At 43.9% G+C, this 26,422-nt stretch overlaps 2 protein-coding genes across 6 annotated transcripts in view; one reads left to right on the top strand and one right to left on the bottom strand.

Moving 5' to 3' along the window:
- Positions 1-26,422, bottom strand: part of LOC128327235 (ancylostoma secreted protein-like) — a 77,622-nt gene that overhangs the window by 24,684 nt on the left and 26,516 nt on the right. For 4 of the 5 annotated variants that reach the window (XM_053255761.1, XM_053255762.1, XM_053255759.1 and 1 more), the window contains 3 exons: positions 25,047-25,079; positions 8,384-8,641; positions 1,979-2,082 (listed from right to left, as the gene is read on the bottom strand). In XM_053255761.1, the coding sequence (XP_053111736.1) occupies positions 1,979-2,082; positions 8,384-8,641; positions 25,047-25,079 (395 nt within the window). Of the gene's footprint in view, positions 1-1,978; positions 2,083-8,383; positions 8,642-14,384; positions 15,463-25,046; positions 25,080-26,422 lie in introns of those variants that run through there. The other variant, XM_053255757.1, reaches the window with a different exon arrangement.
- Positions 15,412-25,436, top strand: LOC128327236 (tigger transposable element-derived protein 1-like). The gene is made up of 2 exons (XM_053255763.1): positions 15,412-15,672; positions 22,531-25,436. The coding sequence occupies exon 2, from the start codon at positions 22,544-22,546 to the stop codon at positions 24,230-24,232; it is 1,689 nt and encodes a 562-aa protein (XP_053111738.1). The 5' UTR covers positions 15,412-15,672; positions 22,531-22,543; the 3' UTR covers positions 24,233-25,436.

The following is a 26,422-nucleotide window of genomic DNA, read 5'->3' as shown; positions in this document are numbered from 1 at the left end:
CAAAATGGCCCAGTTCGCCGTTGGAACATTCCGACCACAAATCATCCTGCACATCCTTAAAAAGTGGCAGGGGTGTAACTATAATGCCTTGGGGGTGGGGGCCCAAGAGGCAAGTCACATGACTGACTCCCCCAGCCTCACACCTGCCCGGGCTTCCTTCAGTTGTATTCATCCTCTGAAACTGATGTGAGTGTTAAGACCTGGAGCTACCAGAACAGCATGTCTTTCTCTAGTACCATTAAATGACTTGCATCGTCCACAATTTACAAAACCTTTTAAAAAATAATTTAGGATGATGTTCTATTGTGGCACATAGGATGGAGATAGATAGATAGATGGATAAAATTTTACTATGCTTTTTGTTACCAGTATTCAGCCTCATTTAAGATTTCTTTACTTCATGAGCTGAGCTTCAGTGAGGGGGGTGCATTTTAAAATCTCTTTGGGCCCACTACAACCTTGCTATGCCCCTGAAAAGTGGTTATTCTGTTATATTTCACAGGGGGGAAGCAACGTGTTTATTAGAAATTTATTCTTACTCTCAGCTTCTTGTCACACAACTAGCTTACTATTAACATTTTTTGGTCATTTAAAAAGTTTTTTTAAGGGGAAAACATACTCAGAAACCAACACATGTTTAAGAGCCATTATCTATGTCTTTTCAACAAGTGCTGAGAACATTGTGGGTGCTAACAGGAGTTTACAAGTTCATCAAAATCTACTTTTATAACGTTGAAAATACTTTCAGTACACCTTGAAGGCAACTGTTAGTCAAGCAATTTCTTTTGGGGATTGTGATTGTTTTCACTGAGGAAAATGTACTTCCACACATGTATGTGCTTCTGGAAGCAGCTCTTTTTTCACAAAATCACTTATGCACACAGTTAAAGATCACACTGCACATGCCTATGGCATATATTGCCTTGGACTGACATCATGTACCAGGGATGTTCATGAGCCAGTTTGGCGAGCACTGGCATTTGAGCCGGCTCGACAGGGTGGGGAGCAGTTAAGGAGCCGGTAAGGGGCACCTTACTTGCTCCTCCCTGCCCTGCTGCTTTTCTGGGCACAGCGCCTGGTCCCAAACCAACTGTATGGGGCTGTGGCACTGTTCCCTGTAGCCTCTGTGCAGCGTTGGCATGCACATGGTCGGTGCACACATGCAACAGCCATTGGCATGGTCGGCACAGCATTGCAGCCCCTTACTGGCTCCTTAAGGGAGCTGTTCCCTGCCCTGCCAGCCCACGCATGAGCCGTCCATGCACATCTCTACCATGTACTATGGTTGTGTCTGTTATAAGCATACACACACGTACAGGGAATGGGATGGGGGTTTGGGTAGGTGTTACAGTGGCTCTCATTCAATTTACAACTCAGTTTAGCAGCCACTAACAAGCACATACTTTACATTGTTTATACAAATATTGCTTTCTCCAAGAAATCTTCCAGCAAGACAGGATGTGGAGGACTGCATACAACTGCAGGCCACCTGCTGGCCGTTTCTTATCTAGAGAATTCATAAACTAGACTCTGCCTTTAAGGATTATTTCTTTGAAAGGCTGGACTCAACGGGCAGTAAGGCTGAAGTAACCCAGTGATCTGAAATAAACCCACTTTAAAATCAATAAGACTTATTTCAAATTATGTGTTTTTAAGACCCCGCTGTGACGGAAGTAAAACTATTAATATTCTGCTATTTCATATTCTTGAACTCCTCTGTTTTGGAACTGTTTATGGTGCTTTAGTATTTGAGATCAGAGAATCTGTGGTTAAACATAGTAATTACTGGATAACGTAACAGTTTTGTACTCTAGATGCTTTTGACATTAATAAAAATGTGAAGCAATGTATAAACCCAAAATACAGTAATTCAAATTTGAATAAGCATGCAATTCTGGACTTTAGGATACTTTGTATGCGAGTGATCACAAATTTAGTTCAATATATTGTAAATTGTCTTTAACATCCATTAACTTACCGTGGTCCATAATTGCACACAAATTTTTCAATATTTCTGTGTCGACCCAGTTTATGGCAGAAAACAATAGCACAGCCAATCTTATAAGTAGTAGCCCATACAATCTGTAAAGAAAGTAGGTTTTAATTTTGTGAAGCAAGACACAAGTGTGCAAATAGTTACTTTCTAAAACTCTAAGTAGCATTTAAAAAATGCCTTGAGTTTAGAAAAGCATCTTAGAAGCAGGGGAATCCTCTATGTATGTATGCCTCAGGGTCAGGAAGAATGCTTCATCCCCATAGTTTCTCCAAGGACATCATAACCCAACATAAATATTTAAGACAGCCTGCAGAAGGAAGGAGGTGAGTTGTGTGTCTGCAGAGATTACAACTGGAAGGACGTCAGTTACAGGTGTGTAATCTGTATTTCTTCTCTGTGTCTCTGAAGTCACACTTTTGGGAGACTAACAAGCTGACCTTATCTGGAGGGTGGTGCAGGCAAAACAAGTTAAAGTGCTGTATGTTTCAGCCACTGTCAAACTTTCCTTTCCTGGGCAAGGTGCTGGATTGTGTAGTGGTGACTCAGCTCTAGGTAGTTCTAGATGAAATTGATAATTTGAATTCTTTCTAGCCTGGCTACAGAACTGAAACTGCCTTGGTCATCCCGGTGAATGACCAGTGCTGGGACATAAGATAAGATGGGAGAAGTGCAATCCTGTTGATTCTCTTCAACCTCTGTGACTTTTGATATCCTTCTGGGTTTCTCTTCAGATCTGGAGGCACCATAGCATAGAGGCTCTAATCCTACCTGGAGAATTGGACTTAGAAGATGGTGCTGGGGGACTTTAGTTCTACCCTGTAGCCATTGGCTTATGGGGTACCACAAGGTTCTATCTTATCTCTCATGCTATTTAACATCTACATGAAACAGCTGGATGAGGTCTGAAAACTTGGACGGCAGTGTTATTTGTATGTGGATGACACCCAGCTCTACCTGTCATTCAAATCAAATGAGACCAGGAAAGCAGTAGACACACTGCTGTTTAAAGACAGTTCTGATCTGGATGAGGACAAACAAGCTGAAGGGTAATTCATACAAACCAGAGACGTTCTGGTTTAGTAAATACAGTGATCTGGGTGCAGTGATGTACATCTTTTTCTAGACAAGGTTGCACTCCCTCTGAAGAAATAAGTTCACAGCTTAGAAGTACTCCTGTACATGGTATTTTCCCTTGATGCACCAGGGATGCCAAGAGATGTCAGATGTAGCCAAGAGTGCTTTTTACCATTCTTGGTTGGTGCATCAGCTGCATCCCTACTTGGAGAGGGCGGATCTAACATCAGTTACCCATGCATTGCTTACATTCAGGTTAAGCTACTGTAATGCACCCTTTGTGGAGCTGCCTTTAAGATGGTTTGGAAGCTTCAGCTGGTTGAAATGCTGCTACAAGAATTATTGTGTGAATGCAATGATCCACAAGTATAACACCTATTCTGTGCCAGCTTCACTGGTTGCCAGTTTAATTCCAAGCCAAATTCAAAGTGTTGGTTTTGAACTTTAAAGCCCTACACAGCCTGGGACTAGGGATGTGCACAGAACCGGTTCAGAGGACCTTTATGGGCCTCCAAACCAGTTCAAAGAACCGGTGATTCTGCCGGTTCAAATCAAGTCTATCTTTAAGAGCTGGGGAGGGTACATTTACCCCTCCCGCTGCTTTCCCCCCCACCAGCGTCCATGTTTTTCAAAGCCCATCGGGCCAGCAGAGTACCTCCCTGCTGCCCCGTTGCCTTCGTCTTCTGGATATGACCGGAAGACACCGACTTCCAGTCATATCTGGAAGACGAGGGCAATGGGGCAGCAGGGAGGTACGCTGCCTCCCTGATGGGCTTTGAAAAACATGGACGCCGGCAGGGGAAAGCGGCAGGAGGGGTAAGTGCACCCTCCCCAGCTCTTAAAGATAGACCCCTGCCACCTTCGAGCCTCTCTTCTGCAGTTCCGTGCACATCCCTACCTGGGATGCCATTATAGTACCTATATACAAAAAATGGAAAAGAGATGAGCCAGGCAACTATCACCCAATTAGCCTTTTGAATGTCATCAGCAAATTGTACACTAAATACTTAAACAGGAAACTTCTAGACTGGCTTGAATTCAACAACATTCTGGCGGCCGAGCAGGCTGGTTTTCATGAGGGGCGCTCTCCCATTGATGAGGCTCATATCCTACAGCACCTAGTTGAGAAATATACCTATGGCCCAAGGAATGCTCTGTATGCAGCTTTTATTGACCTCAGAGCAGCCTTTGACCTTATCTTAAGGGAAAGACTCTGGTTAAGACTTAGGGACTCCATCATAGATAAGCGCCTACTGTTACTTATATATAAACTTCATGAAGATTCCCACCTGAGGGTGCGATGCAGTGCTAGAGGACATCTATCAGCTGAAATTTTGACTCAAAGGGGTGTTAGACAGGGTTGTGTTCTGGCCCCAATTCTGTTCAATTTCTATATTAATTCCCTGGTATCCCACCTAAACAATCCAGATTTCCACCCACCCAAGCTGGCAAATAAACATCTAGCGATTCTGCTTTATGCAGATGATATGGTCTTGCTGGCACAGACTTTAATTGGGTTGAAGCGGGCACTTGCCTCACTAAGTGCTTACTGTGCAGAAGAGGTGCTAGAAGTCAACTATTCTAAAAGGAAGGTGATGGTCCTTGCCAAACGACCCAAGTCTCACTCATGGTCTATGAATGGCCACACAATTGAACAAGTGAAAAAATTTAAATATCTTGAAGTCATTTTTCATTCTGCAGGCGGCTGAAGAGCACACCACAACTATGTAATCCAAAACGCCCAGCAATCAGCTAATGCTATCAGGTCCTTTCACTTTACCAGGAGAGCCCTTTCTATTCCAGCTGCTATAAAACTCTTTACAGCTAAAGTTTACCCGCAGCTCTTACGTGGTGCCCAACTTGGCCCTCCTGAGAATTTTACCCCGCTGGAAGTAGTACAAACTAAAAATTTAAGAACTATCTTTCAGGTACCATGTTGTGTTCCCAATACCGTCCTTAGACGTGAGGCAGGAGTCTTTAGATTAGAAATGAGATTCTGGCTCATCATCTTTATGTTTTGGCAGAAGCTGATCTTCTCCCAAGTGGGCTTGGCTCCCCTAACACTTGTAGATAGCTACACCGCAAAATGGAAGGTGGTGCTAAGATATAAGTTACAATCTTACAGGAAGAGTTCATTAGGATGGGTATGATCAAGCCATGTGAGTCATCAAACAGCATGTCTTAGATATAGAACTGCAAGAAGAATTAGCAAAGTTGCTGAGAGGGATCTATATAGGCAATCAGCCCGTAAAGGTAAGGCCTGCTGAATATCTAAATAGTTTAACAGAAGAATTTAGGAGACCTATGACTCTCGCTCGCCTAAATACACTCCCAATTGCAGTTCTAGAGGGGAAGTTTAAGAAACTACTATATTCAGCCCACCTCTCCCCCTGTGGCTCGGGAGATATAGAAACTACTGCACACGTAATCCTTTACTGCACATTTTACAAGGATATTCGTATTAATTTTATTTCCCCATTATTAATGGAGTTTCCTGGTCACACCAATGATTTTTACTTAGATTATCTGCTTTCCAATTTTAAAGAAACAGTCTCTGGTAATGTGGCCAAGTTTTGCTATGTAGTTTGTAAAACACGCAAAGAACTTATTACCTGATTGGATATTGTTATTGTTTATCTATCTATCCCTACCTGGGACTAAGGCACTTGAAGGCTTGTGTCCATATTAATCAGTAATCCAAAAAACTTTGGTTTAAAATGAGAGTTAAGATGCTTTAAATTTTTGTTCATACTCCTAAAAGCATGGAAATTGCAAGCTAAAGTGTCCATCTTAAATTCTGAACCATATAAACTGTAAAGGCTTTGTACAGTCTCAAATACTATGCTGGCTTTAGAAATGAGGCTCCATGCACCCACACTTTGCTTTGGGCTTTCAGTTGGACATTGGGCCGGGGTGGGCTGCAGCCAGGCAGAAATTCAACAGGTGCAGCTTCCCAACTCACTTGCTAGAGGTGATGAATGTCCACATCATGCACTTCTACAAAGCACGGGTGGTTGAACTGGTACCTGAAGCATTGACAATTTCCTCCCATTTCCCCCACCAGCAAAATGTTTTATGAGCCAATCTTCCCACTTTCAGCACACAGCCAAGACCCTCATTTTCTTCTATCTGGAGGTGGCTGCCAGTCATCCTTTCTCTCCCCAGTATCCTGTTACTTGTCTGTCTTGCTCCATGTCATTTGATAGGACAGGAGGCAGGTCTTGGAGTGAAAGGATGTGTCATCAGGGAGCAGGACAGACAAGCAACAGGAGGACTAGGGAGGAGGAAGATCGGAGGCAGCAACAGGTGGACAACCATGACAACCAATGGCAAGTAGGAGTGCCCACCCGCTCACTAATGAAGTGGATGGTAAAACAGTGACAGTAGAACAGTGCCCAGACAGCTAATGTGCTCCCCCTGCCCATCTGTTGCCTCAGGTGGCTGCCTCACACCTCGTTAGTGGGCCAGATGTACAGTTGAGTTTTATTGCATGACTGCTACAATATCGCATATTCAGACAATGTAAAATAAACACAGTCAAGGCCATGTATCAGGAAAATACTAAGATAAATAGTCTGGAATTCAGTTCCAACATATAATTTTCTTGCTTTGGAGAATATTGCAAAGAAAAACAGAAGACTTCTGAGACTTCTAAGGAGAAGTCCCAGAAGTCTAACTTGCTGTTAGATCCTCTTGAAGCTCAGTTACCTGGGTCTAATTTTAAGGAAGACCTTGCCCTGCAAGCAATCACTCTGTGAATGTACTTGGCTAGTTTGTGAATCAGAGTCAACCAAGAATTGTTATAATTATTATAAAGAAGGTCATGAGAGGTCAGTTCCTTTAAACATAATTTGAGGAGTTTAGCATTGCCCATGAATTGCAATTTCAGCAAATAATTTAAAATAATAAACCCTATTCAGACTGACACAAAATATATGCATATATATGGAATATTTCTACTAATGATGAGCTACAGATGTTCATTCTTAGGTGTCTAATATCAGGGTACACTTATCGTTTACCTGTGACAGGGAAATTGATAACTTTACATTGATTCTATTTATGTGCATAGAATAATAGTTATGCTAAAGACTGGAGTGCTTATACTCTTTCTGGCGATGTCCATGTCTATAGGCAACCATTTCCTTTGGTTGTTTGAAGAATGTGTTAGCAATGAAGAGATCATTGGCTTGGCAGAAACTAGTAAGTCGTTCTCCTGCTTATTTTCTGTTTCCTAGGCCATATAGGCCAACTATGTTTTCCTCCTTACCTTTTCCAACGTTGGCATTCCAGTCCCCAACCACCAGCATCACATCTTGCTTGCACATTCTGTCAATTTCAGACTGGATTTGAGCATAAAACTCATCAACTTCCTCTTCTGCATCAGTTGTTGGGGCATAGACTTGAAGAACTGTCATGTTAAAGGGTTGTCCTAGAAATCTAATTGATATTAGTCGGTCACTGACTGCATTGTGTCTAAGTACTGTCACTGCTATATCCTTCCTGACTATGAAAGCAACACTGTTCCTTCTCTGGTTTTCGTGTCCCGAGTAGTAATGGTATGGTTTTCTGACTGAAAGTGTCCCATTCCAGTCCATTTTAATTCACTGATGCCCAAGATGTCAATCTGCAGTAGATTCATTTAATTTTTCACTGTGTCGAGCTTTCCCATATTCATGCTTCTTACGTTCCACGTTCCCATTGTAATTCTGTCCTTGCAGCTTCAGATCTTCTTTTTCTGCACGGTGGCATCAGTTGCTAGACGTCCAAAAGGCTTTAGTCTAATTGCATCAGAAACATCATTGGTACTCTGAGAAATCCTCAGCTCTTCCTCAGTAGCATGTTGAGTACCATCTGACCTGAGGGGCCCAACATCAGGAACTACATCGACAATCATTCTATTTTGTCTATCCATGTGGTTTTCTTGGTAAAATACAGGACTGGTTTACCATTGCCTTCTCCTGTGCAGTATGAAATGATGCCTTTGTTGTTGTCACTGAAGTGATCATCCACCTCCAACACCTTCCTTTATCGCTGCTGCTCAGTATAGGTGCCTACTTGCTTTAGCTGGACAGCTGCGATGACCTTTGCATGTTGGGTGACCTGAATGGGAGTATACCTCTTGGTGTGCTTTGCTCATCCCTCCCAGGAACATCCCCTCGCCACAAGAGGCAGCATAGCAGGACCTGGGGGTGGGGTGGGGGGTAAGAGCCTCTACTGCATAATAACTAGTACCTGCTGGCTCAAGTGATCTGGGTTTTTGATATTTTGTTTCAAAATGTATAGATTATCTGAACAAAGAACAGAAGTTACCTGAGTATAATGAGCACATATGTGTGTACATAATTTTTTCTGGTAATCATAGTAAATTCTCTCCGAGAGCCAAACACGGATGGCTTTAATAGGATCAAATGGCTGTCTGATGGCATTTCCAATCCATATATTTTCTCCAGAGGGATTAAATCTAGGATCAGGATGGCCACCTCCTTTTTTCTTTCTAAATGGGTTGTGCAGAAAAGTGCATCTTCGTGCCCATGCTCTAGCTGTTCTAGCTAAAGCTAGATCCCATGTCTGTAAAATACAAAAGTGTTGTTCATAGCTTTTAAATGCACATTTTAATTAGTCTTCTTGTAGCTATTAGCCAATATTAGCCATGGATATAAATGCATTGACATAACACCTTCAGTGAGAAATACAGAATGTAAGGATTTCTTTGGATGCCTTCTAAATTAAGCTAAGTTATTTTCCTCCTAAGACATTTGCAATATCTAGCGAATAAACTGATAGCAGTCCAAAGATTTACACATATTTGGAGAGTGATTCTTTTTTTAAAAAAGTAATCATGTAGTCAGCAGGGTCGTGCACATGATCATTGTTGGAGGGCGGGGTGGGGTGCAGCAGGGGGAAGACAAGATCCATCTTACCTTCCCCCAGATGAGCAAGGTTCACGTGTGGGCAGTTCATGCACCCACATGATCTACATTGTGCAGCACAGAGTTCTGGAGGCCAGGAAAATGCATCCCAGCCTCCAGATATCCCAATGAGTGAGGTGCACTGGGGGAATCCCCTGCGAGTTGGGTGCTCTAGGTGCCTGACTCTGTGTGCGCTCGGGCTTCATGCAGCCTGAGCACACATGCCCCTGGCCCTGAGCACACACATTCACACCCCTTAACCCCAGTTAAAGGCCAAGGTAAAAAACTGGGCTAGGAGGGGTGGAAGCACTGGGGTTAGGCACACCAGCAGCCCAACCCAGGCTGGGCGGCTCGTGTGAATAGCCTCAGCATGTTACACAAGAGCTTAACTTTTTGAAAGATAAAAGTGCAATATGTGTCTTCTGTACACTTGAAATGATCTTATCTAATGAATACAAAGGAATAGGATGTATTATATGCACAAAAGTTAAACTGTCAAAATACTGATAAGTATCATTCCCAAATAAAGGAAAAAGGAAAGGTTGTTCTGGCGAGTTGGTGTCGACTCCTGACCTCCTCTCATCATAAAGTAAAGATAAAGTGTGCCATCAAGTCGATTTCGACTCCTGGCGCCCAGAGAGCCCTGTGGTTTTCTTTGGTAGAATACAGGAAGGGTTTACCATTGCCTTCTCCTGTGCAGTATGAGATGATGCTTTTCAGCACCTTCTTATATCGCTGCTGCCCGATATAGGAGTTTCCCATATTCTGGGAAACACACCAGTGGGAATTCGAACCAACAGCCTCCTGCTCTCTAGGCAGGTTGCTTCCCGCTGCACCATTAGGTGGCACATCATTCCCAAATGCATATCTATATATCCACATATATTCTAAATATCTGAAACAAATATATGCAAGTAGGAAAGAATGTAATATGCAAAAAAGCATAAACCAGGGTTTCTTAACCTTGGGCCCCCAGACATTATTAGACTACAACTCCCATCATCCTCAGCCACAAAGGCCATGTCTGGGGATGATGGGAGTTGTAGTCCAACAACATCTGGGGGCCCAAGGTTAAGAAACCCTGGCATAAATCGTGATTTTTTTGTAGCATATCTACACCTTTTTATCCCGTTACCTTCTAAACATGGCTGCAGAATGGAAACAGTAGTATTGTATTTACATATAGAATCACTGTGTAAAAATAAGAAATGCAATCCTGAAGTTTCAGTAGACTACTCCAGAACAAATTATTTCAGTGGTTGCAGTTCTGAAAGTGGCTTGCCTACAAGGCAGTAGATTTTAGAGATATACAGAATCAGATGTTCTGAAATGTATCATAGGAAGTCTTCTCAAGAAATGGAATTATAAATATTTTAAACTGTCTAGGATTAGGATTAGGATTTAAGAGAGCACCTCCATTGTCATGAACCCTGCCACCTATTAAGATCATCTGAGGAGATCCGGTTACAGTTGCTGCTAGCTTCTTTGGTGGCAACTTGGGTCCAGTCCTTCTCTGGGGCTGCTCTGGGGCTTTGGAATATGCTCCCTGTTGAAATAAGAGCATCTCCTTCTCTGTTTGTTTTCATGAAGACCCTCATGACACACCCATTCTTGCAGGCTTTTAACTGGAATTAATTTTAATAATTTGTTTTGTTTTATGAGAGTGCTTTTATTTTGTTTTATGGAATTGTAATCTGTTTTTACTTTTTAATACTGTTTTAATTTTTGTACACTGCCTAGAGATGTACATATAGGCAGTATAAAAATATGATAGATAAATAAATAAATAAATAAATACCAGGAGAACCACCTAATTCCATAAGGGCCTGCCAGTGTAGTAAGATCACTGGAAGCCCTGCTCCTGGTACTCCAGCAGGCATGGGAGCTTTTCTGTAGTCAGATTTAGGCTTGGGATTATTCTCTTCAGAGAAGTCTGACTTCTCTCCTTTTCTTTACCCAGAAAGTGAAAATAATTCTGTTTAGATGTGCCTTTGAAATAAGAAAAGGAAAGATGTCCTTAAGTACCTGTTTATTGCTTAAATACTATTCTGTATTTTTTCATTCAGATATTTTCAATGTAAAGCTCCCCCCACCCCGAGGAAACGAAAAATCAGAGAAGCCATATATACAGGTGAAATTCGGAAAATTAGAATATCGTGCAAAAGTCCATTAATTTCAGTAATGCAAATTAAAAGGTGAAACTGATATATGAGATAGACGCATTACATGCAAAGTGAGATAAGTCAAGCCTTAATTTGTTATAATTGTGATGATCATGGCGTACAGCTCATGAAAACCCCAAATCCACAATCCCAGAAAATTAGAATATTACATGGAACCAAGAAGACAAGGGTTGTAGAATAGAACAATATCGGACCTCTGAAAAGTATACAGTGTACTGTGCTTGATTGGCCAGCAAACTCGCCTGACCTGACCCCATAGAGAATCTATGGGGCATTGCCAAGAGAAGGATGAGAGACATGAGACCAAACAATGCAGAAGAGCTGAAGGCCGCTAATGAAGCATCCTGGTCTTCCATAACACCTCATCAGTGCCACAGGCTGATAGCATCCATGCCACGCCACATTGAGGCAGTAATTGCTGCAAAAGGGGCCCAAACCAAGTACTGAATACATATGCATGCTTATACTTTTCAGAGGTCCGATATTGTTCTATTCTACAATCCTTGTCTTCTTGGTTCCATGTAATATTCTAATTTTCTGGGATTGTGGATTTGGGGTTTTCATGAGCTGTACGCCATGATCATCACAATTATAACAAATTAAGGCTTGACTTATCTCGCTTTGCATGTAAATGCGTCTATCTCATATATCAGTTTCACCTTTTAATTTGCATTACTGAAATTAATGGACTTTTGCACAATATTCTAATTTTCCGAGTTTCACCTGTATAGAACAGTTTCACCCCACTATAAATGTTAAAGAGAAAATGAGAGAAGCAATGGAATTCATTGGTTATTGAATGTATGAACTTCATCATGCTTTTGTGTTCTTCCCCCTCCTTCCACGGTCCCCCCCTCCACCCCCTGATATTGGGAGCTGCACAGGATTGGTTGATTACCTTCAGTTCTTTAGCTGAATCATGGTGTGGAGTTGTATTTAAGAACAAAACTCAGCCACCTTTGTATAGCACTGAGGATGTCTTCAAGGGTGTAACTATAATAGGGCAAAGGGAGCCAGTTGTCTGGGGGCCCACTGCCTTGGGGCCCCCCCGAGGTAAGTCACATGACTGACTTCCCCAGCTGCACACCCGCCCGGGCTTCCTTCAGTTGTATTCATCCTCCAGAATTGATGTGAGTGTTAAGACCTGGAGCTACCAGAACAGCATGTCTTTCTCCAGTACCATTAAATGACTTGCATCGTCCACAATTTACAAAACCTTTAAAAAAATAATTTAGGATGATGTTCTGTTGTGGCACATAGGTGTGTGTGTGTGTGTGTGTGTGTATATATATATATATATATAAATTTTACTATGCTTTTTGTTACCACTATTCAGCCTCATTTAAGAGTTTTTTACTTCATGAGCTGAGCTTCAGTGAGGGGGGGCCCATTTTAAAATATTGTCTCTGGGCCCACTAAAACCTTGCTACGCCCCTGGATGTCTTACATCGTAACATTTGCTATTTTGTTACATCTGTGGTTTAGTTTTCTGTGGTTTAGTTCTTAAGTTTTAAACTTGTGAATGTCTTTAAATTTTTAACTTTTATTGCGCATTAAAGAAGGTTATTGAAAAAGCTTTACAGTGTGGAAATACGTATTTCATCGTCCTTATAACGTCTTATTTTCAATGTGTATTGTTTGATACTTTTAAATTTTGTATGTGATTTTATTGTACAGAATAAATGTTCTTAGCTTTCTTGAGCATTTTAGAGTAGAATGGCATGGTATAAAATATGTAAAAATAAATAGTTTGATCCTTCCATCAAGAGTTTAAATGTGTCAAGCCTCTTCCCCCTCAAAAAGGTAATGGCTGGTGAGAGAGGATTGTATATGTCTTTTCTCCTCAGAAGCAAAAGGGGCTGTGACTGTCTAATCGGATACATTTATACTCTTTTTGTTCAAGTCCATCTTCCCCATCTCCTTACTACTGAGTTCCATTGGTTCTGCCCACCTGGTTGTCTATTAAGTGCTCTCTGAGTCTTTGAACATTCCGTTTCATTGAGTTACTCTGGGACAGTTTTGGGTTTTTTAAACCTATGGGGTTTTTCATTCTGTTTATAAAACCTATGTATCTACCCATTACCCCAAGTCTGCTGGTATCTCCCTTTTGCCCTCAGGTCCTCTGGTTATGCATCCTCCATAAGGATCATAACATTTCCAGTTCTTGCAGAAATAGATATAAGCAGGGCTGCAGAAATCCACTGGTCTACTAGTGTGTGATGAGTGAAAAATGATGCCTGATGAGTGAAAAAAGTCCTGATGAGCAATGTACCAACACAGCTTGATGACTAAAATATTTTGTCTGGCTGATAAACTGAGCCAACATTTCTTTACCCCTGGATCTAAAATTATTATGCCCATTATACATTAATATGGAAGGCAATGGAAGGTATTTTATTTTATTTTATTAATTTATTTATATGATTTCTATACTGATCTTCCAAATATGGCTCAGGACGGTTTACACAGAGGAATAATAAATAAATAAGATGGATAATAAATAAATAAGGTAGGCACAGGTTAACATATTTATAAAAATTATTTTAATACAGGAACTTAGAAAAACTGCAAACACCAAGCACAATCTTAAATTTCTCTCACATAGAAGGGAATAATTATTTTTAGATGATGCAGATCACACTTGCCTTAATCTTCTAAAAACAAAGCCGGCCTCATGCCTCAAAACAATTGTTCTTAATCCTGTGCATACTTAATTAATCTAATCTACTCATTTGTTTGCTTGTTTATACCCTGCGTTTAGGTACTATCAAAGCAGCTTCAAAAATTATCATCAGTAAAACAACAGATTTAAATTATGATAATAAAATTGAAGATTATATGACTAAGGGGTCTTTGATTGGCCGACTAGTGAACACGGGCAGGATTGGGAGGCCCATCCGAGACAAAAGCTTCCTTCACCGAACGGAGTTCCTGCTTCTCCCCTTCCACGCAGCCCCTTCACGTCTGCCTGACGGGGGGAAGTTCCGTGAGCAACACTCACGCCTTTTCAAGCAGGCCATTCTCTTCGCCCTTCCTAACGGAGGACTGGTTTAATGGCTGCATTCTGTTATTTGCAGGCGTGAAACGGTTAGTGGGGTGCATGGGTGGCAGCTTCTCCTTGAAGCACCCAACTGGCGACGGGGATTTCCATTCCTTTGCCCGCCGCCCGCCGGGCCTCGCCCCGCTTTCCCTCGCCCAGCGCAGCGCGCACCAACCAACCATGTAGAGCATGTTCGAAGCGGGCGGGTCGACTTCGGAGCGGAACTTGTTGTGGGTGTCCAGGCACTGATTGATAAAGGTCCTGTTGGTGATTTTGGGATAAGGCAGCGGCACAAACTTCTTTTTGTCGCGCCGCCGCGCCTCCCTGAGGGCGACCAGCCCCAGCGCGACCCACAGCCCCAGCCATCGGCTCAAGAGCCGCATCGTGGTGCGGGCAGGCACCCCAAGGCTGGCGCGCTGGCCGTTGCCGCCCTCCAACGGTCGCTGCAGGGAATCCCCGGCGCCGCAGAAGCCACACCATGCCGGCGCTGCAGCCCGCTCCTCCTCCGCACGCCTCGAGGAAGTCCGTGATCGCCACCCCATTGAGTTCAGTAGCGTTTCTGTCCAAGTAAGCATGCGCCTAGGATTGCAGCCTTATCATTCCTTCTGTGTTGCCTTCTGTCTCTTATATATATCCAGCTTCCAAACTGGATTCGGACAAGCCCTGATGCAATTTTAAGCAGATTTCAGAAGTAAATCCTGCGGATTTCAATGGGATCTGCTTCCTGGTGGTCGTTGCACATAGGATTGTAACTCGCGGCAGGCTGGTGTGGTTAGGGGAATCGACTGAGCAGTTGTTAAGAGAAAGAAAGCCTCCCGCTTGACACCAGAGGACTAGGATTAGTTATCCCTTTCGGATAGCAGCCTGTGATTTCATATTCAGGATAGGAAACGGAGGTTGCTTGCCCGTCGTGTGAGTGAGAGAAGCAACAGGTCACGTCTCCAAGTATGCCTATTGCTGAAGGGTAGAATTTACTGTGCTCGCTGTAGGGATTATAATTACCGAGCGGGTCAGTAGTTCTCCTGGCACTCGGAATGCAAAGGTGTGATTTTGTGTGTCCTACTGAATAAAGACCTACTGAAGTGGCGCAGTGGGGAAATGCTTGACTTGACTAACAAGCACAAGGTTACGGGTTGGACTCGCTGGTACTATATCAGGCAGCAGCGATATAGGAAGAAGCCTGCAGGAGGAGGCAGTGGTAAACCACAGGCCTCTGGGGGCGCCAGGAGTCGAAATTGACTTGATGGCACGCTTTACGTTACTGAACGGAGGGAAGAGATTCATATCGCTTCTCAAACTGGCCTTGATTGAAGCTACAGTCCACCAGGGGGCGCCAGGTAGAAAAATGGAAGATAAGCCTCAGCCAGGACGAAAAGTTTTCTTGAGAGAGAGAGAGAGAGAGATGAAAAGAAACTGAATCATCTCATTATTTGAACAGCATATATTTGGGGGTTTAAATCTGAGAAGGTACACCTCTTGGATGGAAATGAGAGTCTTTATCTTGTTCTGTATTTATTTTTCTTTGTAAACCACTTTAAGAACTTTTGATGAAAAGTGACTCTACTCTTTAGTAGAGTCAGGGCCAGACTGGTGGCACTGGGAGGGCGGGGGAATGTATTTGGGGAGGGCGCCGGGCTTTAGTTTGGATATATGTGTTAGGTTAGGAAATTAATAAAATACTTCAATAATGGCTTTATTATTATTACTTCAATCATGGTTTATTATTACTTATTATTACTTCAATAATGACTTATTAATATATTATTATAATATAAATATTATAATATTAATATTATTATCATCCTCTTTATCATCCATTTTGGCTTGCTTTCTTTTGTCAGAACACTTGATGGACTCCATCATCCCCAGCCTTTTTTGCCTTTGCTGGGTTTGTCTCTGTAGAGTTGCTGGGCTGTTGCATCTGTGAAGTGGGGAATCGTGGTGGTGCTGCAGCTCATGCTGTCCCCTGTCACTGGTATGGTTGCCAAAGATGCAACTTATTTGGCTCTGGAATAGGCTGGTGCTCTCTGTCCTAGAATCCTGGCAAGTTAATACAGAAGTACACAGCTAAATGTTAGCAATGCTACCTACAGGATTTGTCATCCCCAGAGTTTTTGTTTTCAATTTCATTCATACACACACACACTTGGACTAGGGATAAACTTGTTTTGTGGCTTGTATAGCAGGTGCTTTCCTTAACTTTTTCTTGTATGGAAGAAAGGCCCGGTACTGGCCTCTCCCCAGGGCAGTTCTCATGCTGGCCAGGGTTGTATCTTATATTGGCCTGAATATGGACAATTTGTACCTCAGGTACTCTAATCTATCCCTGCTGGCTAAGTAAGTAATAATCTACAGTACTGTTTGTGCATACATTCATGATTAAGCAGGCAAAATACTCAAGTAGTCCTTGCTCCTTATCTTCACCATTTTATTTTATTTTTTACATTTTATACCCCACTCTTCCTCCAAGGAGTCCAGAGTGGTGTACTACATACTTAGGTTTCTCCTCACAACAACCCTGTGAAGTAGGTTAGGCTGAGAGAGAAGTGACAGGCCCAGAGTCACCCAGCTAGTATCATGGCTGAATGGGGATTTGAACTCGGGTCTCCCCGGTCTTAGTCCAGCACTCTAACCACTACACGATGCTGACTATCTTAAAAATAGTCCCTACCTATGCCTGTAAATTTGACTCAATTTAGTCAAAATAATCATACTGAAAATTAAATGAACATTATGCTGCATTAAGGAATTAAAATGTACTGCATTTTTGCCCTGGATTCTACAGGTACTGTATGTTTTGTGTTTTGTTTTTGCTTCTTTTTGGGAATGATTCTTTCCCCACTCAGTCAGTCACAGCCACCAGGAGAATCACAGACACAGAGTGATTTTGCCCTGATATCTCCCCATTTCATATCCCCATTACCCTATATGCATGCATCCCTCTCCATTTTTGCTTACTGTTTGAAATATGAATGATTGAAATGATGCTTACTGTTTGAAATGGATGAGACTGTGTGTGTGTGCTCTTGCTCCCCATGCCCCCTTTCTCCTCAATCTGACCTGAAGATCCTCACTCACATGAATGAGGTGAGGAGTGAGTCTGTGCAGGTACAAAGTGAGAGAGCAAGCGAGGAGGCAGGTAGTGGGAGGAGGAAGGAGAGCGCCTCTTTCTAATGTTTTGACTATTCTATCTAGTAGTAAGGAGAGGGACCAGGTTCCCAATCCCAGCACTTGGGAGACATGACTGGAGGCTGAAATCTTTTCTTTCTGCAGTTAATAATAGCAGTGGTTAGGAGGTGCCGCGTTCAGATTAACTGCAGGAAATACTGTTACACTCCATATGAACTGTACACACATGTTATGGGCAGGTTGAGAGGCTGGGGCTCTCTGCTCTGGTTTGGTTAGCAAGCATAGCCGAGCTAGAGTAGCAACTACTTTTTTGACTCAGAGCAGAGCACAGCAAGGAGAATGAAGGGAAGCCCTGTGTCCACTCCACAGCAGCCTGCCTGGATGCAGAGATTTCCTGCCCTCGGTGCCCAGTGAGAGAGGCAGGCGCTGGTGCAACGGAGAAAGGGAAGGGGGCCGGGGCTCAGGCAGGCTGAGGGCGCCACTTGGAAAGCAGCAGGGCGCGTGAGAGGGGGCTGCAAGGCGCTGGAAGAATGGAGGCAGGAGGGGGCCGGGAATCAGGCTGGCTGAGGGCGGAGGTGCCGCTCACACACACTCTTGGAAAGCAGCAGGGCGCGCACACAGGTGAGATTCCCTGTTGGCTGCGCCCTGCAAGAGAGAGGCAGACGCTGCGGAGGCGGGAGGGCGCTCACACTCAGAGAGCAGCAGGGCGCACTGGGAAAATGCCTTGCCTCCTGGTAGGCCAGTCCGAGCCTGTCCATAGAAGTCAATGGGAAAAGCTAGGATTTTAATATGGCTGACTGGGCATCAGAAACAAAAAGTTACACCAAAGATGGCAGTTTGTTTGTTGGTTTATTTATTACATTTCTAGTCTGCCCATCCAAAGGCTCTGAGTGGTGCACAAGTTTAAAAAACGTGTGCCCAATGTCATTCTAATACAAACTTGCCCATTATCCTCATGTTGCAGGTTGGTGCCCGCAATGACTAGGAGAAAAGTTTATGACAGCCCTGCATTGCAGCCTGCTGTTAATACTGTATTTGTAAGTCATGGTGGGGCTGAGGTTGGTTGGGGTTTCGAGCCAAAGATTTCTCATACAAAATACCTATAATCAATTGACTTAAAGTTCTCCTCGGCCCCCTCCCCTAGCCCAAATCCAGTGCTCCCACTTCTTTAATTTCTTTCTTTCATTCATTCATTCATTCAGTGTATATACCACCCTTCTAAAAGTGGCTCGCTCAGGGCGGTTTATATTAGAATTAAAAACACAATAAAATGCTTATTTTTTTTTTGAAAAAAACAACAAAAACATTTAAACCAGATTAAGATTTAAATTAAATAGCTTAAAAAACCAGGTTAAAAAGGTGGCCTTTAAGGCTCTCCTGAAGGCCTCCAAGGAAGATAATACTCATGGGGAGCGGGTTCCACAACCCAGGGGTAACAACTGAGAAGGCCAGAGCCCAGGTTGCCACCAGATGAACTGGTAGCATGCGAAGATGTACCCCTCCAGATTATCTTAATGAGTGGTGGGGTCTTGTAGAGAAAGGTACTTTCTTATGAAATCCATTCAGGGCTTTAAAGGTAACAACCAGCACTTTGTGCTTTGCCTGGAAACATATCAGCAGCCAGTGCAACTCTTTAAAAGCAGGCATAATGTGGTCTCTCCGGGATACCACAGTCTGGCTGCCACATTTTGAACTATCTGAAGTTTCCAAACTACACACAAAGCCAACCTTATATAGAGCACACGCAGTAGTCTAACCCGAAAATTACCAGCTGGGGTACCACTGTTTTCAGGTCATTCTCCTCAAGGAACGGGTGGAGCTGTTGAATCAATTGCAGCTGGTAAAAAGCAATCCTGATTCTTCAGCCTGAGGCACCAGGGTGAAACCCGGGTCCAAAAGCATTCCCAGGTTACAAACCTGTTCTTTCTAGGGGAGTGTAACCACATCCAGAACAGCAAGTTCTATCCCGTCTTGAAGATTACGAACCCCAGCAATGAGCACCTCCGTCTTGCTTGGATTCAGCTCCCAGCTTCTTATATCTAATGTAATCCCGCAGGGTAGCGTTCTCTGAAGTGCTACCTGTTCCATGAGCAGGGCCAGTGAGACAGGCAGAGCTGAGGGGTCTCAATGCATAGATAAGACGGTGGTGCCAGGAGGAGGGGATTAGATTTGTTAGGTACTGGGATATATTTTTGGGCAAGTGAAGTCTGTACAAAAGGGACGGGCTCCACTTGAACCAAGATGGAACCAGACTGCTGGTGTTTAAAATCAAAAAAGTCACAGAACAGCTTTTTAAATGACGCCTGGGAGATTGCTGACAGGAACTGGGTGCTATCTGGTTCGGCCAGCAAAATCCCCTAAGGTGTGTGGGTGCACACATTTTGGCTAAACCAGAAGGGGACCGAGTAGAGCCAGGAGTTGAGCAGAAGGAAACACATGACAGCTGGCCAAAAAAGTCAAATGATGGTAGGGGAGATAGCAAACGCCAACACCAGGTGAGGGACTCGGCATATAGGTGTCTTTATACTAATGCCAAAAGGCTATGAGCGAAGATGGGTGAGCTGGAGAGGCGTAGCTATAACTGAGCGAAAGGGTTCAAAGAACATGGGTCCCCAGATCCTGAGGGCCCTCCAGCTCCATCCCTCCCTATTTTCTTCATTATCTCCCTCAATCTGGGGGGCCACCAGAGAGAGGGATGAACACAGGCCCCCTCTTCTCTAGCTACGCCCCTGGTGCTTGGTTACTAATGAAAACATAGATATAGCGGGTGTAACAGAAACCTGGTGGAATGGTGAGAACCAGTGGGACATAGTTATTCCTGGATATAAACTCTACAGAAGGGACAGTGCGGGGCGGAGCCACCATTGGGTGAATATAAGAACCTGGGCCGCCACCAATCAGGGCTTCAAGCGTAGCCCCAGACATGCCCCTGGGTTTGATGTCAGTTGCAGGGTGTATGTGTTATTTTGGCCCCGTTTGGAGCCGAAATTGGACTGTGCTGTGTTGGCCGTGTGGCTGGAGTGACTCTTCCCATTTTTGACCATTTAATTCTGAATTATTTCAAATCACATTAGATTTTCTATAAAAATGGTAAACATAGCTGACTCTCTAGATTAGAAATGGTATCACTTGTATACAATTTGGCTCTTAATTTTTTACGTCTTATGATCCAATGTTAATTTGGGGGGAGGGGGACTTGGAGACAGGGGTGTAGCAAGATTGGAGTGGGCTAAGAGACAAGATTTTAAAATGGGCCCCCCACTCACTGAAGCTCAGCTCATGAAGTAAAGAAAACTTAAATGAGGCTGAATTGTGGTAACAAAAAGCATATTCTCTCTCTCTCTCTCTTATGTCCCACAATAGAGCATCATCCTAAATTATTTTTTTAAAGGTTTTGTAAATTGTGGATGATGCAAGTCATTTAATGGTCCTAGAGAAAGACATGCTGTTCTGGTAGCTCCAGGTCTTAACACTCACATCAATTTTGGAGGATGAATACAACTGAAGGAAGCCCGGGTGGGTGCGTGGCTGGGGGAGTCAGTCATGTGACTTGCCTCTGCCCCCCCAAGGCAGTGGGCCCCCAGACAACTGTCTCCCCTTGCTCTATTATAGATATAGATATATAACTCTCTCTCTCTCTCTCTCTCTCTCTCTCTATAAATATTACTATAGATAACTATAGATAACTATTACTATATATAACTATAACTATATATAACTATATAACACCCGTGCTTAGAGAGACATTGGTAGTTCAATGATCAGCTCTCTCATAGTTTTGCTGTGCTTCCCCCCCCCCTTTTTTTTAAAGCAAAGCAGTAGCACTGGGGAGAGAAGGAAGATAAATTGTAATGAGAAATAGCAGTGAGTGTTATAGCCTCATCCACTACTGTTTTAAATGAAAAAATTCTTGACTGTTAGGTTGATTATTTATCTTTTGTTATAAAAGACAGGAAAATAGGAAGCTGCCTTCTATCAACTCAGTCAGGCATTTGGAAAAAATAGCTCAGTATTGTTTACACAGACTGGCAGCTGTTTCGCAAATGTTAAAGGCAGGAGTCTCTCAGCCCTATCTGGAGATGCCAGGGAAAGAACCTGCAATCTTCTGCATACAGATGCTCTTCCCAGAGCTGCCCCATCTGCTACGGGGAATATCTTACAGTGGTCATGTGTAGTCTCCTATTCAAATAGAAACCAAGGTGGATCCTGCTTAGCAAAGGGGACAATTCAAGCTTGCTACCACAATAATTGGAGTTGGAAATACAGCTGTATATGGAACCTTTGGATACAGATAAACGACCTTGTTAAGTTTATCACATACGTATTTACTCATTATACATTGTGAATCACACCAAACAATCAAAAATATTTTAAATGTGCTTTGTACAGTGGCCCCTCGACTTACGAACTACTCAACATCCGAATTTTTCGACTTACGAACGGAAAAAGTGGCCGCACGCTTACGAATTTTTCGACATCCGAACGGAAAACCGTTGGCGGTTTTAGATGCGGTTTCCTCGACTTACGAATTTTAGATGCAGTTTCCTCGACTTACGAATTTTTCCGAATATTTCCCCCCGAAAACTGCTTCTCCCATGGCGCTTTGCGTATGGGAGGCTTTAAAACCCCTGTGCCATGCTTCCAGACCTCTGTGGGTTGTACGAGGCGTGGAGTGAGGAGGTGTGGAGTGGCGCTGGAGAGAGAGATAGAGAGATAGAGATAGAGAGAGAGAGAGAGAGAGAGAGAGAGAGAGATTTGGAGCCAGTTGGAGTTGCTTGGAGAGTGTTGGAGTTTCTTTTTCCTGCAATTCTCTACTGCTGGAAAGGTACTGTAGGTTGATTTTCCTTCTCTTTACTGTGGGGGTTGCGGGGGGGGGGTCTTGTGTGTGTGTGTGTGGGGGGGTGTTCTTTCCATGCCATGTGTAAAAAATTTTTCTTTGCCTGTGGTCCTTGCACCTTGATGCTAAATTTTTCAGGCTGGCCATGAGGTTGTGTTTAGGTTTTCTGAGCAGGTTTAAGGCTCCTTTTTGCTTTCTGGCCTTTCTGCTGTTTTAAGAGTTCTTTTTGGTTTCTGCTCTTTGCAACTTGATGCTAAATTGCATGTCTGGTTAAACTGAACTTTTTTCCATGCCATGTTAAAGTGCACTTTCTGCTCTTTTGTCTTCAGGATCCTAATGATGTTTTTTTTTCTTCCTAGCGTTTGTGGCGTCATGGCACCAAAGAAGCCAGCAGAGTCCGGGAAGCGCAAGAGGGAGCTGATTCTCTTGGAGGTCAAGCAGGACATCATCCGCAAGCATGAGCAAGGCATGCGAGTGGTGGACCTTGCAAGAGAGTATGGCAGGAGTGCTTCGACCATTGCGACCATCCTCAAGGACAAGGAGAGGATTATGGGTCGTGAGACAGCCAAGGGTGTCACGATCCTTACCAAGAACCGCCCTGCCATCATGGACGAGGTGGAGAAGTTGCTGCTGCTGTGGATCCGCGAGAAGGAGCGTGCAAGGGACACTGTGACTTCAGCAGTCGTGTGTGCCAAGGCCAGGGCCTTGCATGCTGACCTGATCGCCCAGCAGCCAGGAACTTCGCACAAAGAGTTCAAGGCAAGCCACGGGTGGTTTGAGAAATTCAAGATGAGGTCCGGTATCCGCAGTGTCGTCCGGCACGGAGAGGCTGCAAATTCGGATCTGGCTGCAGCGGAAGAATTCGCCACGGAGTTCTTGGAGACCGTGACTGCTGAGGGCTACCTTCCGGAGCAGGTCTTCAATTGTGATGAGACCGGCCTCTTTTGGAAAAGGATGCCAAGGAGGACCTTCATCACACAGGAGGAGACCAAGATGCCTGGCCACAAGCTGATGAAGGACCGCCTCACCCTCCTCTTCTGTGCAAACGCCAGGGGTGATCTGAAGGTAAAGCCTCTGCTGGTTTACCATTCGGAGAACCCCCATGCTTTCAAGAAGCACAAAGTCAACAAGGAGAGGCTGAGCGTCATGTGGCGGTCCAACGCCAAGGCCTGGGTCACACGGGTCCTGTTTGTGGACTGGGTGAACCAGGTGTTTGGTCCAACAGTGAGGAGGTACCTCCAGGAGAAGAACCTGCCCCTGAAGGCCATCCTCTTGATGGACAATGCGCCTGCACATCCTCCTGGGCTGGAAGAAGACTTGGCGGAGGAATTCAAGTTCATCCGAGTCATCTTCCTGCCACCCAACACCACCCCCCTCATCCAGCTAATGGACCAGCAACTGATTGCCAGCTTTAAGAAGTTGTACATGAGGGAGCTGTTCCGGCGTTGCCTGGACATGACGGATGGGTCAGGCATCATTCTGGCTGACTACTGGAAGCACCATTTCGATATCGTGAGCTGCCTGCAGCTCATCAAAATTGCGTGGGACAGTGTCAGCCAGAGGAACCTCAACAGTTGCTGGAAGAACTTGTGGGCAGCCTGCGTTGCCTCCACTGAATCCAGCACACAGGAGCAGGCCGTGGTAGAGGAGATCGTCTCCCTGGGGCAGACCATGGGCCTGGAGGTTTCAACACAGGACGTGGAAGAATTGGTCGAGGGACACAACCTTGAACTTTCCACCGAGGACCTGTTGAGCCTGCAGGAACAGGAGCAGCAAGGGGTGCAGCCAAACACACCTGAGGAGCAGGAGGAAGAGCCAAGGCAGTTGCCTTCGTCGTCTTATAAGAGGGCCTGCGAACTGTGGGGAGAGCTGCAGACCTTTGTGAACGATCTCAGTGAGGATCAGGCTGCAGCCCAGGAAGCTGTGGAGCACTTTGATAATGTGGTCGTTGCCCCATGGCGAGCAATGCTCCGCAAGAGACAGAGGCAGCAGACCATGGACCGGTTTGTGGTGAAGCAGACAAGGCAGGAGGAAATGTTGGCTGAGGCTGAGGCATGTTGAGTGTGCCTGCCTGCCTTTAAAGTGCCCTGAAGTGACCTGCATCAAGTCCCAAAAAAATGATAAAGTGCTGTTGTAAATGTTTATTGTTGAAAAGTAATGTTGCTGTGCAGTTTGCATGCCTTTAAAGTGCACTTGATAAAGAGTTTTGCACAAAAAACTGGGTGTCTGGGTCTTTTTCCTAGGCTCCGGAACGAATTAATCCGTTTCCAATGCATTCCTATGGGAAACCGCTTTTCGACTTACGAACTTTTCGACCTACGAATGTGCATTCGGAACGGATTAAGTTTGTAAGTCGAGGGACCACTGTATTTATTTTTACATAATGTACACTCTAAATACTACTATATATAGATATGTACTTTATTTTAATATTTTCTGGTTTTACAGATAAATAATACTGCAACAAGTAACAATCTAATACAATTTCAAGTTATAAAACAAAATCAACCAAATCTACTTTAAAAACGAAAAAGTGTAGGAAAATAATCTTAGCATTCATGTACATGTGATCTTTTAGTTACCCAGCTATTAAATGAGGTGTTATTCTCAATGCCAGTTACAAAGCAGAAATTATTTTTGCAAACTCAAATTGGAGTAACGTTTTTGTAAACCGTATACAGCTGCAAATGCTACAAACATTAATAATGGCCTTAAAATTGCAACAGTAATACAGGATTCATCACAAATAACCTGGTGTTCAAAAGGTGGATACCACCGGGAATAGCCTATTCATGAAAAGAAAAATAATCTTTAATGAGCATGAATATTTTATTTGTAATAAATTGAAAGAATAAAATAGAACTGTAATACATACGTTTGTTGTCCTCATAATCACGCTCAGCATTTCCTGGAAGCAGGGAGTATAATGTTATAAGAAATGAAGAAAAAATTAAAAAGAAAATATTTTATTTCAGCTTTGTTTTTCTTTGCAGGCCCAATGTGGCAAGGAACTACAAAGAATCCCCACTGAATAGCATCATCTAAAATGTACAGTCATCAATGTTTATATACATACATAATCAAAACTTTCTCTGCCAATCTTGCAAACATTAATTAGGCAAACATTTTGCAGGTTCCCTCTCAGGAGATACTAGGCCACCCACTACTGAGATAGGAGAGAGGTTTCATCTCTAAGGCAATAGTGCCACAAGTGCACAGTTTCATTTTGCCCCATAAAAATTTATTACATTTTCTTGAGACATTGGATCAATTTTTGCAACCCCTATGCCATATACTTTAAATCTGATTTTAAATTTTAATTTATCTGTTTTACTTGTTGATTTTAATGGTTATAGATATTTTTAATTAGTTGTAAACCACCTTCAGACTTGGTTACAGGTGGTATATCCAGGGGCGTAACAAGGCTGGAGTGGGCCCAGAGACAAAATTTTAAAATGGGCCCCTTGCTGATACACACTTCACAATATATAGTCATATGACTTGCCTCTGGGAGGCCCCTCGAGGCGTGGGGGACCCCAGGCAGCCGCCTCCCCTTGCCTAATAGTAGTTACGCCCCTGGTTATACCAGTGTGTTAAATAAGTAAATAAAACTATGCGACTCACTGTTAAAATCAGGTTGCTTGCCTGTAACAGTAGTTCTTGTAGAGGTCCATTGTCCCTTCACATTAGGATGTCTACACCTGCATAGACAGGACCTTGGAACCTTCTAGAGCTTTCCTGCCTTTTGGCGGTAACCCTGCCCCCTTGGTGACACATATACCCCCTCACTTGGTTACCCCCCTCAGCCAACCGGTGTGATAGCAACTTCAGGAGACCTTCTGCTGCACATGTGAGAACTGTTTTAAAAAACCCAACTTCGTACACTCAGGGGTACCTCAGCGGTACTAGGTATTTGGGGCAGCTGGACCACCCCCACCACGAGGCCCCCCTGCCACAAGGCCCCCTGAAACCTACTTTGGGGTCTCCTTCAGCCACCTCATGCCCACTGAACCTCTGGTATTTTTTTTGGGGGGGGGCATAATTTAAGCTGCCATGTGCATGGCCGAGGGGTGGCAGCCAGGGGTGGGTGGGTGTAAGCCGAGCAGGCCTCACCTCCCCCGCCATGTCATGGGCTTGTGATTATCTATTTCAAGTGCGCAGGCAGGCTGGACTGCCTCGCAGTTATCAAGAGCAGCTGGGCTGAACAGACAGGCCCAGCGGTGACTCCGTCCGCTGCCGCCGCCATGGGAG

Source organism: Hemicordylus capensis, chromosome 5 (assembly GCF_027244095.1).
Source record: "Hemicordylus capensis ecotype Gifberg chromosome 5, rHemCap1.1.pri, whole genome shotgun sequence".
Classification (NCBI taxonomy): domain Eukaryota; kingdom Metazoa; phylum Chordata; class Lepidosauria; order Squamata; family Cordylidae; genus Hemicordylus; species Hemicordylus capensis.
This window is presented reverse-complemented; position numbering and strand designations above follow the sequence as displayed.

Coding starts and splice junctions, on each gene's coding strand:
- LOC128327236 (XM_053255763.1), top strand. CDS start 22,544: ATGGCACCAAAGAAGCCAGCAGAGTCCGGGAAGCGCAAGAGGGAGCTG.